This window comes from Nerophis ophidion, unplaced genomic scaffold (genome assembly GCF_033978795.1).
Source record: "Nerophis ophidion isolate RoL-2023_Sa unplaced genomic scaffold, RoL_Noph_v1.0 HiC_scaffold_46, whole genome shotgun sequence".
NCBI lineage: Eukaryota > Metazoa > Chordata > Actinopteri > Syngnathiformes > Syngnathidae > Nerophis > Nerophis ophidion.
The window spans coordinates 76,463-97,196 of record NW_026906968.1 but is presented as its reverse complement, the minus strand read 5'-3'; the positions used below and the strand labels follow the sequence as shown (position 1 = coordinate 97,196).

Sequence of the window (20,734 nt, the reverse complement as noted above, 5' to 3'; positions counted from 1 at the left end):
ATTGTCCCAGTGAAACACGTGTTTGAAGGAAGTGTGCACCACTCACTATTGTCCCAGTGAAACACGTGTTTGAAGGAAGTGTGCACCACTCACTATTGTCCCAGTGAAACACGTGTTTGAAGGAAGTGTGCACCACTCACTATTGTCCCAGTGAAACACGTGTTTGAAGGAAGTGTGCACCACTCACTATTGTCCCAGTGAAACACGTGTTTGAAGGAAGTGTGCGCCACTCACTATTGTCCCAGTGAAACACGTGTTTGAAGGAAGTGTGCACCACTCACTATTGTCCCAGTGAAACACGTGTTTGGAGGAAGTGTGCACCACTCGCTATTGTCCCAATGAAACACGTGTTTGAAGGAAGTGTGCACCACTCACTATTGTCCCAGTGAAACACGTGTTTGAAGGAAGTGTGCACCACTCACTATTGTCCCAGTGAAACACGTGTTTGAAGGAAGTGTGCACCACTCACTATTGTCCCAGTGAAACACGTGTTTGAAGGAAGTGTGCACCACTCACTATTGTCCCAGTGAAACACGTGTTTGAAGGAAGTGTGCACCACTCACTATTGTCCCAGTGAAACACGTGTTTGAAGGAAGTGTGCGCCACTCACTATTGTCCCAGTGAAACACGTGTTTGAAGGAAGTGTGCACCACTCACTATTGTCCCAGTGAAACACGTGTTTGAAGGAAGTGTGCACCACTCACTATTGTCCCAGTGAAACACGTATTTGGCCAACATTTGTTCTGCGGTTGAGAACACCTCGATGACGTCACACAGGAGGTAGAACAAAACAAGACGTTGTATTGGTTATTATGGTTACAGGTCTTAATTACAACGTACATGTGCACATGTGTGTCGTTTAACAGAGTAAACGTCCTTATTAATTGTTTGTATGCGGATACATTAGTCTGAGTGCACTTTGACGTGCTAGCCTAGCCTGCTGGTTAGCTTAGCTTGTTAGCTGCTAACAAAGAGAGGCGGAAGTGATCGACACATCAAAGCAGAGATCCAATGTAAGTGTAAAGTGTTTTTATTGTGTGAACATGTCTACATTACAAATGATGTGAGTGTTGCTGAATCAGCGACTAACTGCTGCTGTTGAAGAAAAATGTGTGATGTTAGAAAAAAAAATGATAGCAGAGTACAAGGAGGAACTTTGTCCAACAAAAGAGGAGAAGGAGCGACAACATCAACTACTTGACGCTGTTTTCAAGAAACATCAAGTTGTGTTACACATCCATCCGTCCATCCAACCATCCGTCCATCTTCTTCTGCTTATCTGAGGTCGGATTGCGGGGGCAGCAGCCTAAGAAGAGATGCCCAGCCTTTCTTTTCCCCAGCCGCTTCGTACAGCTCTTCCCGGGGGATCCCAAAGCGTTCCCAGGCCAGCCAGTTTCTAACATAATAGTGAGAGTCCAATCCATAGTGGGGCCAGCCGGAGACCATCCCGAGCAGGGACAGGTCAGCAACGCAGAGATGCCCCCAACCGATGCACAGACGAGCAGACCACCCTGGGTCCCGACTCTAGGCAGATATATATATATATATATACACACACACACACAATAAAAACTAAATAAGATAAGGCTCAGAATTGGTTTCTTAACCAAACCTTTTGTTGTGTACCAGAGAAGGGAAGGAGGCAACAACCAGGGCAGGACTGCGGTTTACAAGGTTTATTTAAAACCTTTGATGAATGCGTGGCGTGTGTATGCTACTCAAAGTGAATGAGTACCCACCTGCTCCCAGTGCCACCCACACTGGTTTAACTGTAACTTAAATATTGGGTTTCACTATGTTAAGCGCTTTGAGTCACTAGAGAAAAGCGCTATATAAATATAATTCACTTCACTTCACTATGTGTAATATTAAATATGTAAATGTTACCAAGGGTTGTTGTCTGTAAATGTTGGTTGTATCTTTCGTCGTAATCCAAGAGGGCAAGGCGAAGAGGCAGGTCGTGGACATGCAAGAGGTCATGGGCAAGAGCAGGGCAGCGTGGTCTGGGTCCGAGCAGGGAGGTCGTGGATCGAGGAGAGCAGTCAGGAATCCGGATGCGAGTTGAGTGACAAGGCACAAATAAGGAAGGATAGCGTAGTCACTGAGGAAATACAAAAGGACATGAACCAGGGGAAAACAGAGAGAGAGAGCAAAACAAGGGCAAGAAATTCACTGGGAAAACAGGGAATGTCAGACGTGATGCTTACTGGAAGGTTAGCGACGTTCTGGCAAAGGGTCCTCGGGTCTGCTGGTCTTTATGCTGCTCCCTCTCATCAAGTCCAGGTGTGTTGATTATTGATAGCGTGTAGGCTCGTTGCTGCGTGGGCGTGGTGCCCTCAGCACGAGCGAGGGCGCTTCTTGGTGCGCTGTCAGCAGAGGCGCCTCTTGGCTCACTGTCAGCAGAGGCACACGCAGCTCCAGCCGCTGAGGTAACGCGGGTTCGACTCCGCGTCATAACACCTTTCTACATATAAAGTGCAACATTCTCACATATAAAGTGCAACATTAAACTGCTTCAAGTTGTTGCTCAGATTAAATAAAATGACAAAACTTTTCTTCTACATACAAAAAGTACAGCATTAAACAATTTCAAGTCAACTCAGCATCATATTAACTTTTCTTTTTCCCACCCTCCAGCCTTTAACCCTGATGACTTTCAATCAATTTTCATGTTTTCTGCCAGAAAAATCAGTTTATCGACATTGTCTGCAGAAAGAGCAGACCTGCTTGCAGTTACAATGTCCCCAGCTGTGAAAAATACCCTTTCGCTGGGCACGGAGGTAGCAGGTATGGTGAGGTAGTGCCTGGCTAACTTGGCAGTAAGAAGATATGTGGGCTCATTGTTCTTCCACCATAGAAGTGGGTCAAAATCGAGTTTTTAATGCACTATGGTCTTAAATCTGCTGCTGTAAAAACACCAACGGCATTTGTTATTGCTTTAGCCCTGCCTGAGTCGCAGAGTAGAAGCTGCTTGAATGCAGTGGGAGCTGCGTTTGTTCGTCTTTCTCTTCGTTGAAGCCATGTTACCCATTGTTGTATCGCACTGCAAAGCCGAAGTGTTCCCAAACGGGAGATCTTAACGATGCAGGAGGGTCTTCCAGCTCTGGCTTTTACACTTTGTAGTAGCCCGGTCGTTGCTAGCATGCTGTGTGTTGTGCCTCAGTGTGCATTGTTGACACAACGTGTGGTGCGCTACTTAATATGTCCGTGTGGAAACTTGTTCGATACACCTCCGAACCAGAACCCCCGTACCGAAACGGTTCAATACAAATACACGTACCGTTACACCCTTAATACACACACATCTGAAGATTATAAAAAAATAAATATATTTGGTGGGCCAAACAAAATGACTCGGCAAACCAAAGTTTGGTATGAGTGATATGACCTCAAATCTATATCTTAATAACAATATATGTCACGATACATCATTTGATATATGATTGATGATAGAAAAAATTCAAAGCGGGTTACAAAAGCTCCTAATTTGGCAGTTGACATATGCAGTAACATATTGTGTCTTTTCTAATTGTATTATTTTGTCGAAACGATTATTATTAATGTACTTGTTTATTTACTATTAATTTCTGGTTTATTTATTTGACAAAATAATTCTGGAAATTATGTAATATTTGACTGCATATTTCAGCAACTAAATTAGGAGCCTGTGTAGTGTCAGAATAATTGTTTCTAAGTTATCACAAAAACTTTGTGTTGCATTGAGTGACTGGTGAGAAGCAAAAGCTGTCTTTGAAACCTACCAAGAGTAAGGCTCGTAAAACTCCACTGTGTTGGGGAAAGCAAGATGAAGGTGTTCCTGTTTTCTTTCATGTATTATAATCAAACATAAAGATATTGTCTGACCCAAGTACTACAAAAGCAAAGAGGAAGCAGAACCAGTGTCCCCTCCAGGGGACCTCTTTTTGAACCTCCTTTTTCAACTGTTTTACGAACGTCTTTTTGAACTGTTTTACGAACCTCTTTTTGAACTCATTTACGACCTTTTCTTTTGAACTGTTCCGTAACCAAAGGCAACGCTGTTTACGACACACTTCCCTCTCGAAGTAGCTGTGGTCATGTGGTCGAAGAAAGTAAAATAAAGAAGGGGGAGTACAATCTTTCGCCAGAGCGTGGGTGACACTGTAAAAAGTTAGAGGTCGACACGTTTCTCCTCAATTGAATCCAAATTGAATTATGTCTCTGTTTGATTCTTTGCATCTTGTCTTGTTTAATTGATGTCATCAGTGTTTGAACCTGACATGTAGCCTGTTTTAAAATGGTTTTATTACTAATTCTATATGAAATAATGTATCGTAAAATACATTTTAAACCATATCGTCCATCCATAGTAGAAAGTCCTGTCGTCCTGGTTTGTTTTTCTATTCCTGTGAATAATGTTGTAAAGAGCAGCGTGTTTGTGCGTCACTGAGATTTCAAGAGAGTTCATACGATAACTTGTTTTTCCTAAGTGCATGTAAAAGTACTGAATGCATTGTGTGACTGAGCAGACATGGTGTGTGTTTGTCTTGCAGACGTCTGTGAAGAACATCTTCACCCTGAGCAACAGAAGTGCAGCTTCAGGATGCGGACGGAGGAGCCACAGCCCTCCCACATTAAGAAGGAAGAGAAATACCTACTGATGCCCCATTTTAAAAAGGAAGAGGAGGACCCACTGACACCCCGATTTAAAGAGGAATATGTGGATCCACTGACCCCTCACATTCAAGAGGAAGAGGAAGAGCACAGCATCAGTCAGCAGAGAGAGCATCTTGAAGGACTGGAGGAGGTTGATGTCACCAAGATGCCAGTGACTGGTGTCCCTGTGAAGAGTGAAGATGATGAGGTGAAAGGTGAAAGTGAGGAGAGGGGAGGGGGGGAGCCTCCAAGCAGCAGCTCAACACAACACATGACAACAGAAGCTGATGGAGACCACTGTGGAGGATCACAAGCAGACAAGCTCTTAGCTCCACTATCAGATAGTGAGGACACAACGTCACACTCTCCTGACACTGATGATGAAGACTCTAAAGATGATAAGACATGTCACACTGACAACACTCACTTCACATGTCCTCACTGTCACAAAACCTTTAAATACCATAGTTCTCTGAAATTACACATAAGATCACACACTGGAGAAAAAACTTTTTCTTGTTCACTCTGTAGTAAAGGTTTTACACAACGTCAGAATTTGAAAGTACACATGAGAACACACACTGGTGAAAAACCTTTTTCATGTTCAATCTGCAGTAAAGATTTTACGCATTGGCACAATTTGAAAACACACGTGAGAATACATACTGGTGAAAAACCTTTTTCCTGCTCAGAATGTGGCAAAAGTTTTGTAATAAATCAAAGGTTAAAAGTACACATGAGAATACACACTAGAGAAAAAACTTTTTCCTGCTCAGAATGTGGTAAAAGTTTTGTAACAAATCAAACCTTAAAAGCACACTTGAGAACACACACTGGTGAAAAACCTTTTCCGGGTTCAATCTGCGGTAAAGATTTTACTCTAAAGACCCTTTTAAAAACACACATGAGAACACACACTGGGAAAAAATCGCATTCCTGTTCAATCTGCAACAGAAGCTTTAGTGAGCGATCGACCCTTGTAGCACACATGAGAAGACACCCATGAGAGAAAGTGTTGAGTTGCAGTGTGTGTGGTGAAAGATTGTCTTCTAAGTAGCAGTGTAAGAAACACAAGTGTGCTGGTGAGAACAGCAGCAGCAAATGAAACTGCAGGATTTGAAATAAACTGTCCAGACTTTCATTTTGACTTTCTAACAGCATCAGCACATATAACATGTGTGACATTGTTGTTTGTGTAACACAATGTTGTTAACATGCTTCTATATTTACACACCATTTTTTCAGCCCATTGTATGCATTATTGTGCAACATTGTTTAGTTTTATATTGACATACATTTTTGCAAGAGGAGCAATTTTACTAAAATGGTCAGTAAATCCAAAACAGTACAAAACATGTGATACATTCAAATTCCATTTAATGTACAAACAATTTATACAAAATTATTCCCTTTTAAAATGTGTGACTGTATGTGTAACATTGTTGTTTGTGTAACAATATTTTAATATGCTTCTACATTTATAGATTAGATATTTTGTATTAGTGTTTTTTTTAGTCGAGTACCTGCATTAATATGCAACATTGTGTACTTTCATTAAAAATTGAACAGAACAATTTGACTGAAAAGGTGAGAGTAAACAGTACAAGACATATTTTACATACATTAAAAAAAATGTAAGTGTATATATATTCATCATACAACATTAGACTTATTCATAATAATGTTTTTTATAGGTGTTTGAAATATTGAAGTTTGACATATTTTTATTTGTAATTATTAATAATCCCATAGATTATCACCTTTATATGATATACATATTTACTGGTTCACATCTGAAACATCTTCTGGACCACTTCAGGAAGCATATTATTATTTACTTTATACATCATTTAAACAGTTGTCTTTTATACAATTTTAAAATGTGTGACTTTATGAATTATTTGTTGGGTCTCTATAGTCAATTTTATTAATTATCTTTATTACTCTCTTTTGTAATATGATGATTGTGTTGTGATTGTTTTAAATGTATGTCCCCAGACCTCTATGTAATATAAAAGTGAGAGAAAATGACTGAATTGTTTGTGGAAGGATGGTTTTGTTTTTACTTACATTTGTGGATAAAATCAAACATTCCATTATTGTCTCTTAAACATTTTGTACATTTTTTTTCTTTTTTAACATCCCGAAAACATTATTAATTTCAGTAAACAAGTTTGGAGTGTCAGGCAAAAGCCGATATTGTACATCATCCAGCTGAGATTTCCTTTGCATACATTCTTATAATAAACACTTCATTTTGTTTTGCTATCACAGAAAGAACGAATGTTGTCTTCAATGGCAAAACCTCTTAAAAATTATTTTAAGTGGTGAATTCCGTTTTTTTTTTGTTTTTTTTATGAACTCCTTTGCCTTTGGAAGAATGAAAACTGTACAGTTATTTGTATTTTTGTTTGTTTTTTAGTTCTAGAGAAAATACAGCAAATAAGAAATATTAAATAATTGTCTAATTTCAGAGTTTCAAATCTGTAATATTGTGTCCATCCACCAAAAGCCCGGAAAATTTAAAAAAGAGCTCTGAAAAACATTACATGCTGTATTTAGAATATTTTGAACCTTTATATTTGTTTTTAAATATTTTTGTCTATTTACAGGTCATACTTACTGAAATCTTGAAATATTATAATACTTTTATCACTCAATAAGTGCATCAGCGACCAAATGCCTTTTTCAAACCACTTGGGTTGCCAGCACCCAGACTTTGAAATAAGGGACATCTCGCGGGTGGTTGGAACATTTTTGGTGTCCCTTATAAAACTTGGATATCCCCAATTTCAGTCCGGGCCTGAAAAAATGCTTAGAAAATGCTTTAAAAATGCAATATCTGTGCCAGTGCAGTTTGCAGAGGAAGTCCTCCCAGAAAGAATCATGAATGGGTATTTAAGCTTCTACTTTAGAGCTTACGTGCCACCCCTAGTACCTTGTTTCAAGTGCCAACGCTCTGGGCACATAGTAGTGTGTGTCATGCTAAAATGAGATGTGGAAGGTGTGGAGGGGAGCATGAATATGGACAATGTGGAAGTCATGAACAGGTCAAGTGCTGTAATTGTGGCGGGAATCACACAGCAGCGTATGGGGGCTGCATCATAAGGAAACAGGCAACAGAAGTACAGCAAATCAGAGTTGAAAGAAATATTACATACGCAGAGGCAGTTAAAATAAGAAATCAAAAAAGTGCAGAACAGGACAGAAGTGAGAATATTTCAAGAAATAAAAAACAAGAGGCAGCAAATACAGGAATCTCCATGGACAAACTAGTTGTATTCCTGGCTTACGTAATAAACTGTACAGAACAGGCTAGAAACAAGACTGAGAAAATCAAAATAATTGTCAAAGCAGCCGCAAAGTTTTTAAATGTAAAAGAACTATCCTGGGAACAGGTGCAAGGTGAGCTACAGAGAGGAGACGAGACCGAGTCATGTGACCACAATCCAACGCCATGTTAATTGTTCAGTGGAATGCCAGGAGTTTGATAGCAAACGGACAGGAATTAAAGGGATATATTAATAATATGAAAAGTAAACCACATATAATATGTATTCAAGAAACATGGCTGAAGACAAAATTAAACTTTATAATAAAAGGATATATAACGATACGTAAAGATAGGAATGATGGGCAAGGAGGAGGATGTGCCATATTTATTAAGGAAGATATGCATTATTCAATATTAAAAGTGAAACAAGAACTAGAGATAGTAGGAGTAGAAGTATGGAATAATAAAGAAAGATACAAAGTACTAAACTTCTATAATCCATGCAAGAAATTAGAAATTCACCAACTAGAAACAATAATGGAGCACTGGAGTGGCAATATTATTTGGTGTGGTGACTTTAATGCACATAGCACAATGTGGGGTGAAAGGGATGACTGGAATGGGGAAACATTGGAAGCACTTTTGGAGGAAAAAGAAGTGGTGTGTGTGAATGATGGGTGGGGAACAAGGTTAGATGTCGTCACGGGTAAAGAAACAGCAATAGATTTAACACTAGTGTCACAAGGGTTAGCAGGAAAGGTGGAGTGGGAAGTAAATAAATACAGCACAATGGGAAGTGATCACTATCCAATCTTCATTCACATAAACATAAATCATAGGACAGAAAGCACTAGGATAGAAGGAAGATGGAAGTATAATCATGGTGACTGGGGGAAATTTAGGGAAATTACCGACATAACTTTAAAGGAAGTAGATATAAATCAAGATATTGAACAATTAAATACAGATATTACGGGGTGCATAATAGAAGCAGCCGAACAGAGCATACCAAGGAATAGTATAGGGAGAAGAAGGAAGATAGTGCCGTGGTGGACACAAGAGTGCACAGATGCAATACAAGAACGGAATAGAGCATTTAGAATATTGAGAAGAACACATCATTTCCAAGACATGATCCAATATAAAAGGCATCAAGCTAGAGTAAGGTATGTTATTAAAAAAACAAGAAAACACCATTGGATAACTTTTTGTGAAACACTAAATAGAACTACTCCTTTAAGCCAAGTGTGGGGAATGATCAAGAGAATGTCAGGGCTCAGAAAAGAACATAAAAATCATGTGATGAAAGATGGAACACGGAGTGTGGGAGGAAATAAAGAAAAAGCAGAACTTTTAGCAAAAACCTTTGTTAAAGTGCACAGTAATGATCATTTGAGAAATGTAGAAAAACAAAAGAGAGAAGAAACAATTAGTTTAAATATTGAGGAAATGAAGGAAGACAACGATAATAGTTTTACCAACACTATGGATATGACATTTTCTTTGGATGAAATGGTTCCAATTTTAAAAAAAGTTAAAAATACGACGCCAGGGAAAGACCTGGTGAGTTATCAAATGATCAAAAATGTAGGTAGCATCGGCAAAGAAGTGGTCTTGAAATTATATAATAGGATATATGAAGAAGGAAAATGAGCATCTGAGTGGAAAGCAGCTGTAATAATTCCAATATGCAAGCCAGGGAAAGATCCGGAAGAGGCAGGAAATTATAGGCCGATAGCATTGACCTCAAATTTGGGCAAAGTAATGGAAAAAATGATTAATGAAAGATTAATATATTATTTAGAGTCAAAAGAAATGATAAACAACTACCAAAGTGGTTTTCGCAAAGCAAGAAGCACAAATGACCCAGCAGTGCAGCTGGAAGAGGAAATTAGAAAAGGACAAATAAATAAAGAAAGTATAATTGCGGTATTTTTTGACATAGAGAAAGCGTATGATATGTTGTGGAAACAGGGGTTGCTGATGAAACTAAATAAGATTGGGATTAGAGGAAGAATGTACAGATGGATAAAAGACTTTTTAACAAGTAGAACATTATTAGTAAAAATAGAGAATGAATATAGTAGAGAATATGAAGTGGAAAATGGGACCCCACAAGGGAGTATAATAAGTCCACTACTATTTTCCATCATGATAAATGAAGTTTTTAGTGAAGTGGAAGGGTTAGTGGAGGTGGCATTGTTTGTGATGATGGAGTGATGTGGAAGAGAGGTAGAAATACAAATCATATAGAAAAGAAGATTCAAAGAACGGTAAATAATGTTCAAGACCGGGGGACGGCTTGGGGTTTAAGATTCTCTGTTGGAAAGACAAAAGTCATACATTTTACGAAGAGGAAAGTACAAAACAAGCTCCAAATAAAACTCTATGGAGAAAACATAGAAGAGGTACAAGTATTTAAATATTTAGGAATATGGTTTGATAAAAATATGAACTGGTCAACCCACATCAGCAAGATAGTGGAGAAAAGTAAAAAGGTGTTAAATATAATGAGGGCTTTGAGGGGTAAAGATTGGGGGGCTGATAGGTTGACATTGAAAACAATATATATCACTTTAATTCCATCTGTTATCGACTACGGATGCATTATTTATCAATCTGCTTCAAAAACACTACTTGGGAAAATAGACCGGATCCAGTCGCAGGCGTTAAGATTATGTTGTGGAACTACTAAATCTACTCCAGTGGCAGCATTACAAGTAGAAATGAATGAAAAACCTTTGGACATGAGGAGAGATCAACTCTCAGCAGTTTATTGGGCAAACTTAAAAGGATCCAAGCAAGGACATCCAACCCGTCAAGTGCTACTAAACTGCCAAGAAAAAGGGAAGAAAAAAATGAATAGTTTTGGGTGGATAATAGGAGATATATGTAACAAAGCACAAATTGACCATATTAAAGTGAGCCCTACAGTACCAATTCCTGCAATACCACCGTGGATGTATGACAACCCAAAGGTAAACATGCAATTACTGAAGAATAGACATTTAAATAGTTACCAGATAGAACAATGGATTGAGGGAATGTTTTTTGACAACATCATGATATTCACAGATGCATCAAAAACTATAAATAGTAAAGTAGGAGCTGCTGCAGTTATCCCACAAGGAAATATAGTGTTGAATAAAAGAATCAGTGATAAACTATCTGTTTTTACGGGGGAATTGGTAGCAATTTATATGGCAGTTAACTGGATAGAGGAAAACAAAGCAAGGAAAGTAGTCGTGTGCTCGGACTCCAGCAGTGCATTGACGAGCATAAAAAACATAACATCAGAAACAAGACAAGATATAGTTTATGAAATAGTTCAGGCAATCTACAGGATAAATAAAGCGGGAGGTGTGGTAAAATTTCTCTGGGTTCCTGCTCATGTAGGAGTTGTGGGGAATGAGTTAGCTGTTTGATACGCAAAACAAGCAAGCACTAAAACAGAAGTAAACATGGAGATGAAGCACAGTAAAGAAGAAGTGAAGAGCATCATTAAGATAGAACACAATAAAAAGTGGCAGGATAATTGGAATAAGGAAACAAAAGGTAGAGAGTTTTACAAAGTCCAGAGGAAAGTAGGTGTCATGAGAGGAGGGGGTAGAAATAGGAAAGAAGAAGACATTATTACTAGAATGAGATTAGGACATACATATCTAAATAGTTCACTAAAATTGATAGGCAAACATACTACAGGGCTGTGTGATTTTTGCCATCAGATAGAAAATGTTGACCATGTTTTAATACAATGTAGGAAATACAATAGAGAAAGAGAAATACGGGAAAATAAGTTAGCAAAAGAAAATATTAGGTTAGAAGTGGGGGGTATATTAGGATTGCATTCAGAAAACATAGGATATAAAGCAATATAAACATATTTAAAAAACACTGGGTTAAGTAAAAGAATATAGAGTAGGGATCCACCTCGGTCCACACTCCATTACAGTAGGTGGCGCTAATGCACACCACAAGGTTGCTTGCCAACCGCCATAAAAACAAAAGAAGAAGAAGAAGAAGAAGCAGAGCAGTACTGCCTTGTAACGTCAAGTGTGCTAACTGTCGTGAAAGCACATCGACACAGAAAGCCGCGAACAGGACGCTAATAAGTCAGTCTTATTATTTGTTCTCCAGTTTTAAATATTTACGTCGTATAAAATACATCTTTGATTCTTTAGTTAAGGATAAAGTGGTCTCGATGCGCTAGAAGCACTGTGCCGCTTCTCGTGCTATCTTTGCTTGTTAGTTAGCTTAGCTCGCTAGTTAGCTTAGCTTGTTAGCTGCTAACAGAAGACACAGAAATTATCAACACATCGCTAAGTAGAGATCAAGTGTGAGAGTAAAGTGTTGTGATTGTGTGAAAATGTCTACATTACAAATGTTGAGAGCGTTGGTGGATCAGCGACTAACTGCTGCCGTTGAAGAAATATTTGTAGTGTTAGAAAGAACGATAGCAGAATACCAGGCGGAACTTTCTAGAACAAAGGAGGACAACTATCAACTACTGGACGCTGTTTTCAAGAAACCTCAAATTGTGTTACACAGAACAGGTTTGTTTACTTATTACTCTCACATCTTTACTAACTTTATATTTGATTAATAACAGGAAAAATACATTTGGAATATATAATATAATCAGAATGAAGAGTGGTGGAACAAGTCAGAGCTGGGCCGGGGGCGGCCTCCATGACGGGGCCCCCTAAACCTAAATAATAAAGCTAATTCTAACATCATCTTATAACACACACATGCCTCTCTAGGTTTACCGCCAACAATCTTTAACCAAGTTTTAAAAAGTTTCCCAGACATTTTTTGCTGAAATTTGCATTTTCCCGACATGTATTTATTTTCTCACTTTCACCACAGCATCAGCCCGTTCACAGGATGTAGAAAACATCTCAAAGGGGATCTGATTTTTGTTTTAACTTTGCCTACCTTTCACACCCCTAATGTAAGACAATAACATGTTTTTATTTTTTTATGTATTCTAATTCCTAAACAAATGTTAGCAAAACCTTAACTATCCTAATTCTAACAATGCAGTCTATTCCGCTCACTAAGCCCCCTAAACAAGAATTAGTTGATCAATATAATATACCCAGAATGCTATCTCTTTAAAACATGCTGTAAAAATGCATATCCTCAGGAAATATGCCTTATAATAGCCACAAACTGGAGGATACATTTTTATTTAGATAACATTTTAAAAATAGTTTAAAGGTTTTATGGAATTTTCCAGGGTGTACACCGCCTTCCGCCCCCCTGTTTGATTGATTGATTGAGACTTTTATTAGTAGATTGCACAGTACAGTACATATTCCGTGCAATTGACCACTAAATGGTAACACCATTCGGGTGTTTTTTAAACAAGTTTTTCAACTTGAGGTAGAAAATGGATGGATGGATGGAAGAAGACACATCACAATACAACCATACAGGATAAAAGGTGGCTTTTGCGGCGCTAGCTTAATGCTAACATACAATGGACGACCACATTGACAGGCTAACAAAAATTAGCATTGCGATCGTTTTAAACTTGTACAAAGGTTTAACAAATAGGAGTTTACTTGAACAAAACTGACACAAAACAACAGATGCATTTTTACTTCCATACTTATAATCCCCAAACTGTGTAGAAACTAAACGTCGTACTACTAGGCCATTATGTTCATCAAACCTTAAAACTCTGATTTAGTATGGGACATAATACAATAGTTTCCACTCACAAAGACCCCAAACATCCACATTTTTAACAACTGATTTGTATTTTTATGTTCAGTTGGCCGACCAGAGGAATTAGTTGTCATGACAGCTAACTTTATCTTCTTACATCACACGTTCCACCATCCTCCATTGCAGCAAATACATTTCTTACATGTATTATTATCACTGAAGGACAGTAGAAAAAGGCTAAACATGTTACACACAAAGGAAGGGCAGGCTAATTGCTAAGCTAGCCACTAAACTAGCTTGAAACAAGAATAAATCATTGCTTAATAATATATCCTATTTAAAATCAATTGGCATGTTTTCAAACTTCAACCATTTACACATGTTTCAACTGATTCAAACCATTCCACTTTCAACATATTCCACTAATCCTGGACATTCAATCTATTATTTTTCCAAGTTCAAAAAAATTCCAGGAATTCACATTTTTCAAACCCTTTCTTGACCCTTTTTTCTGGCGACAAGTCCTTCCACATTTTTCAACCGATCCATCGTCAATCAGGAAAAAAAATGTTGTTTTTCAAACTTGGAAAAATTCCAGGTTTTCAGAAAATTCCAGGAATTTCATAATACCATTTCTCAATTAAAATTGTTACTACTTCAACATTTCTCGACCGATTTGAAAAAGTCCAACACTCACTGTTCAGAACATTCACAGTTTTCCCCCAAAAATCCCACTTTTCCCAAATTTCCAGGAAGTTACCATTGATATGAACCTATTCAAACCATTCCAACATCAACATATTCCACTCGTCCTGGACATTCAAAATAACATGTTCCCAAGTTTTAAACCAAATTACAGTTTTCCTGGAAATTCCAACTCTTCAACATTTAAACATTTCAGTTCAACTTCAGTATTGGTGCATTCACACACAATTCCTTCAGGAATTGTTTCATCTACTTATTATTATTATTATTATTATTATAATTAAATGTAGCGTACTACATTGAATGTGTGGACTGCATGAATGATGCCTTCTCAGTTCTCACTCTAACGCAATTTGAGTGTCCAGAAACGCACTAAATTAATATAATCCATTATTACTATTATTAATAAGGTAAACAAGTTATCTTTTGAAGGTGTAGTCAGTAATCTGATTACTTCATCCCAGTTTAACTGTGGTGACACTATCTAAATCAGGGGTGGCCATTACGTCGATCACGAGCTACCAGTCGACCGCGGGGGGTGTGTCAGTCGATCTCCAGCCAGGCTTTTAAAAAAGATAAACCTAAAAATGAGTGATCATCAATCTTCACCAAGACGTCACTTAAATGACATTCACGGTACCGGAGGGTCTTGTGAGATGACGCTGGCTGCTGCAAGATCATTATTATGAAAATATGACCGAGAGGAAGGCGAGAAACACTTTTTATTTCAACAGACTCTCGCGCCGTACCTTCCGTCAAAACTCTAAAGGCCGACTGCACATTTCCTATCTTCACAATAAAAGCCCTGCTTCATGCTGCCTGCGCTAACTAAATACAGAGTCTCGGAAAACTGGCGTGCACAAGCGATCCCTCAGAAAGCTGGCGTGCACATCACTTGTGCACGCCAGCTTTCCGAGACTCTTATTTTGTTAGCGCAGGCAGCATGAAGCAGGGCTTTTATTGTGAAGATAGGAAATGTGCAGTCGGCCTTTAGAGTTTTGACGGAAGGGACGGCGCGAAAGTCTGTTGAAATAAAAAGTGTTTCTCGCCTACCTCTCCGTCATTTTTTCATAATAATGAACTGGCAGCAGCCAGCGTCATCTCACAAGACCCTCGGGTGCCGTGAATGTCAATCAAGCAAGCTACGGAATTTGCCGCCAATGTTTTTCTTGTAAAGTGTATGGAAGCTGGATGAATTAGATGCCAAAAACCAACTACTTTCATGTGGTATTGTACAGAAAGGATAACTTTTTTTCTCCTCCATTTGAAAATGTGGGCGTTATCATCATTACTGTCTGATTCCAATCAATGCAAGTCATCAGAATCAGGTAATACACCAACTTATATTCTTGTCTTTGTGAAAGAAAGACATCTATATGTGTTACACATGCTTGTATTATCATTAAACACATTTAACTTGTTTACAAAAATGTCTCTTTCATAAATAAATAAATATAAATGATATATATAAATGAGGTAGATCCCCTCGAGTTGGTCAGTTGAAAAGTAGCTCGCCTGCAGAAAAAGTGTGGGCACCCCTGATCTAAATGAAAGCAACACAGATGTCATCTTTTTTGGCCAACATGTTGACTGTGCTCATGCTTCTTTTATAACGGACATGTCTCTAAAGATGAATGTGAAAATCACTGTAATTATTGTCCACCAGCAGGGGGAGCTCATCACTAGTACTTCTGCGTGGAGGCTGGCATGTGGTACATTATTTCCTGTGTGTGTATGACTTATTCAGAGGGAGAACAGCACACTTTCATGTATGGCGTCTACCATTAAGGATTGCAGGAATGACTTTTAGGATGTTTTTATATGAATAAGGTGGATTGAACGTTGGCCTGGGAAGGCATTCCCCTGAAGGTCTTTTTATGTGTCAGCTGGAAGTACCCTGACTGCTGTGAGGGGAAACTGATGAGATTGTGAGATCATATGTTGGTGCAGGACAATGTCTCATGTGACTGAGCAAAGCTGGACTTTTCTGAAGAATGTTTGTTTTCTCCTGTCCCGCAGACCTCAATGAAGAACATCTACCTCATGAGCGGGAGGTGGAACCACAGTCCCCCCACATACACAAGGAAGAAGAGGTACCACATTCCCAACACATCAAAGAGGGAGGAGAGGAGCCACATCCCCCCCACATTAAAGAGGAAGATGAGACGCCACAGACCCATAATGTTAAACTGACCCTTCACATTAAAGGGCAAGCGGAGGACCCACTGATCTTACACATCAAAAAGGAAGAGGATGATCCACTGACCCCTCACTTTAAGGAGCAAGAGAACCCACTGAACCCTCACTTTAAAGAGGAAGAAGAGGACCAAGAGCCGCCGCACATTAAAGAGGAAGAGGAGGAAGAGGGCATCAGTCAGCCTAAATGGTTGGAGGAGTTCCCAGTGACTGGTGTCCCTGTGAAGAGTGAAGATGATGAGGTGAAAGGTGAAAGTGAGGAGAGGGGAGGGGGGGAGCCTCCAAGCAGCAGCTCAACACAACACATGACAACAGAAGCTGATGGAGACCACTGTGGAGGATCACAAGCAGACAAGCTCTTAGCTCCACTATCAGATAGTGAGGACACAACGTCACACTCTCCTGACACTGATGATGAAGACTCTAAAGATGATAAGACATGTCACACTGACAACACTCACTTCACATCTTCTCTCTGTCACAAAACTTTTAAATACCCAAGTCTTCTGAAAGCACACATGAGAACACACACTGGAGAAAAACCTTTTTCTTGCTCAGAATGTGGTAAAGGTTTTTTACTTCGTTCAAATTTGAAAGTACACATGAGAACACACACTGGAGAAACACCTTTTTCTTGCTCAGTATGTGGTAAAGGTTTTGGACTTAGTCAGAATTTGAAAGTACACATGAGAAGACACACTGGTGAAAAACCTTTTTCCTGTTCAACCTGTGGTAAAGGTTTTACACAAAGTCAGAGTTTGAAAGTACACAAGAGAACACACACTGGTGAAAAACCTTTTTCCTCTTCTACCTGTGGTAAAGGTTTTACACAAAGTCAGGATTTGAAAGTACACATGAGAACACACACTGGAGAAAAAACTTTTATCTGTTCAATCTGTAGTAAAGGTTTTGCAGAAAGTCGATATTTGAAAGAACATATGAGAACACACACTGGTGAAAAACCTTTTATTTGTTCAATCTGTCGCTTATCTTTTGCAAGGAAGGGATATATGAAAGTGCACAGGAGAACACACAGTGGTGAAAAACCTTTTTCCTGTTCAATCTGTGGTAAAGGTTTTACACATAGTACAGATGTGAAAGTACACATGAAAACACACACTGGTGAAAAATCACATTCCTGTTCAATCTGCAACAGAAGCTTTAGTCGACAATCAACCCTTGTAAGACACATGAGAACACACACTGGTGAAAAACCTTTTTCTTGTTCAACCTGTGGTAAAGGTTTTACACAAAGTCTGAGTTTGAAAAGACACATGAGAACACACACTGGTGAAAAACCTTTTTCCTGTTCAATCTGCAACAGAAGCTTTTGTGACCGATCAAGCCTTGTAGCACACATGAGAAGACACCCAGGAGAGAAAGTGTTGAGTTGCAGTGTGTGTGGTGAAAGATTGTCTTCTAAGTACCAGTGTAAGAAACACAAGTGTGCTGGTGAGAACAGCAGCAGCAAATGAAACTGCAGGATTTGAAATAAACTGTCCAGACTTTCATTTTGACTTTCTAACAACATCAGCACATATAACATGTGTGACATTGTTGTTTGTCTAACAATCTGTTTAATATGCTTCTACATTTATAGATTAGATATTTTATATTAGTGTTCTTTCTTACTCGAGTACATGTGAAGACTCTTCTTCGGCATTGTAATGCCGGTGTGGTTTTCCCGTGGATGCGTCGAAGCAGAACACAGCATAGGTAAGATAAAGGGTATTTAATAACAAAAGTCTATGAACAAAAATACTGGTGTAAAGAGAAAAAGTAAACAAAAGACGCTAGCGTGAAAGCTAGGATAAAACAAGGAAAACTAGAACTTGGTACGAGGACACAAAAGAGTAAACAAAACATTTAGCATGAAAGCTAGACAATAAAGTGGCTTGGCGTGAGAGCTAGCGAGAAAATACATACGAATGATGAGAGTCGTCACTGATGCGCGTGGGCAAATTAGGATCCGAGAATGAGTAAACAGAAAAGGTGAGCTTAAATAGGAGGGTGAAAATTAGTAGCAGGTGTGCGGGGCGAGACTAACAGGTGGACTGATGTGTAACCATAGTGATGGATAAAAACAGGAAATAAACGGGTCAGACAGAGAATGAAAAAACAAACACGTGAAGATCTGAGCAGCAGATCGCAACAGTATTCCCCCCCAACAAAAGACAGATACCAGATGTCTTAAAAAACAAACAAAAACTTGAACCCCCTCCCCAAAACCAGAAAGTTCACAAACGAAGGGAGGGCGCAGGGAGTCCACGGTGGAGGGTCGCCAGATCGCATGTCCCCGAATCCACCGAGGACACATCATGTGGCGGCGGCGGGTGGAACGCTGCTGCCGAAAAAGTTTTGGCGGGCGACCTCGAAAAGGCCACATTAGTGGCCGCCTCGCAGGATGAGGTGCCCGGCGAGGCGGACGACCCGGGCACGGCCACATCTGTGGCCGACATGGAGGAGGGAGTGTCTGGCGAGGAGGATGACCTCGCAGAGGCCACGCCCGTGATCGACGTGGTGGACGACGCCTCAGCACCGAAATCCCAGCAGGCTTGGAAGCAGCAGACGAGGGTGCGGGGACTGCAGCCAAAGCAGGCCCGAGTGCAGCTGGCGAGGATGATGCGGGTGCTGCAGCCGCAGGAGTCGTCGGAGGCGGCCTGGGAGCCGCAGGAGTCGTCGGAGGCGGCCTGGGAGCCGCAGGAGTCGTCGGAGGCGGCCTGGGAGCCGCAGGAGTCGTCGGAGGCGGCCTGGGAGCCGCAGGAGTCGTCGGTGGTGCTGGTGTGGGTTCCAGCCCCGTCGTCGACGCTGGTGTGGGCTCCAGCCCCGTCGTCGACGCTGGTGTGGGCTCCAGCCCCGTCGTCGACGCTGGTGTGGGCTCCAGCCCCGTCGTCGACGCTGGTGTGGGCTCCAGCCCCGTCGTCGACGCTGGTGTGGGCTCCAGCCCCGTCGGCGGTGCTTGGCGGCGCGGAGCTGGCACCGGTGCTTGGCGGCGCGGAGCTGGCACCGGTACCTGTCGTGGTGCTGGTACCGGAGTGGGCTCCAGCTTAGGAACTGGTGCTAGAGTGGGCTCCAGCCTTGGAGTTTGTGCTGGCGTGAGAACCAGTTTAGAGTCTGAAACTGGCGTGAGAACAAGGCTAGAAACATTTTCTGGTGTGAAAACCAGGCCAGAGTCATGTGCTGGTGTGAGAACCAGACTGGGAGCAGGTGTCGGCTTCAGCCGAGGAGCAGGTGTCGGCTTCAGCCGAGGAGCAGGTGTCGGCTTCAGCCGAGGAGCAGGTGTCGGCTTCAGCCGAGGAGCAGGCACAGGGGTCTGCCGAGGAGAACTAGGGGACTGGCTGTGAGCAGGACTAGGACTATGATGAGTGATAAGACAAACACTAGGACTCGGGCAAGGACTTGAGAGAGGACCAGGACTTACAATCACACTAGTGCTTTGAGAAGGGCTTGGGCAACGACCAGGACTTACAGTCATACCAGGGCTTGGGCAAGAACTAGGACAAACGGTCAAACTAGGGCTTGGGCAAGGACTGGGACTAACAATCAAACTGGTGCTCGGGCAAGGACTAGGACAAAGACTAGGACTTACAGTAACACTGGGGCTCGGACAAGAACTTGGGTAAGGACTAGGGTTCGGACTAAGACCACGAGGGGAATCAGTACTAATATTACAAAGGCAAGAAACAAGACTCGGGACCGGACTCGGAACAGGACTCGGACTACGGATCAGTCTACGAGTGGAACTAGGACTACGACGACTACGAGAAAGACTAGGACTACAACTAGAATCAGAACGGAAACTCGGACCAGGACTTGGACTACGACTCAGTCTACAAGTCGGTCTACGAGTAGGACTAGAGCATGGGCTACGAAGAAGGCTGGGACTCGAACTCTGAGAGAGACTGTGACTACAACTAGAACTAGGGCACGGACGGAACACAGGTGGAGGAGGTCTAAGAGGGCGTGACTTGACCGGGGAGAACACCGGTGGAGGAGGTCTAGGAGGCCGTAGTGGCTTAACAGGTTTAACAGGGGTAAACACCGGTGGTGGAGGTCTAGGAGGCTTAGTAGTAATACTGGCCCTCCCCTCGAGACCCGGATTCCAGACGGGGTCCCGTTGGATAGAGGCTGACCGTAAGGACGGGCGGTGGGAGGTTTGGAGGTGGGCAGACTCCACCCCATTAGTCTGTATGAGGAGAGGATTGTTCTGAGCAGCAAGAAATTTCTCCTCCAGCTCCAGTTCAATCA

At 40.9% G+C, this 20,734-nt stretch overlaps 1 protein-coding gene across 1 annotated transcript in view; it reads left to right on the top strand.

The window, feature by feature from the left end:
- LOC133546878 (gastrula zinc finger protein XlCGF17.1-like) overlaps positions 1 to 18,101 on the top strand; it is a 43,396-nt gene extending 25,295 nt beyond the window's left edge. The window contains exon 3 of the mRNA XM_061892730.1: positions 16,310 to 18,101. Within this exon, the coding sequence (XP_061748714.1) occupies positions 16,792 to 17,961 (1,170 nt within the window). The 5' untranslated portion in view covers positions 16,310 to 16,791 and the 3' untranslated portion in view covers positions 17,962 to 18,101. The remainder of the gene's footprint in view (positions 1 to 16,309) is intronic.
- The last annotated feature ends 2,633 nt before the right edge of the window (positions 18,102 to 20,734 follow it).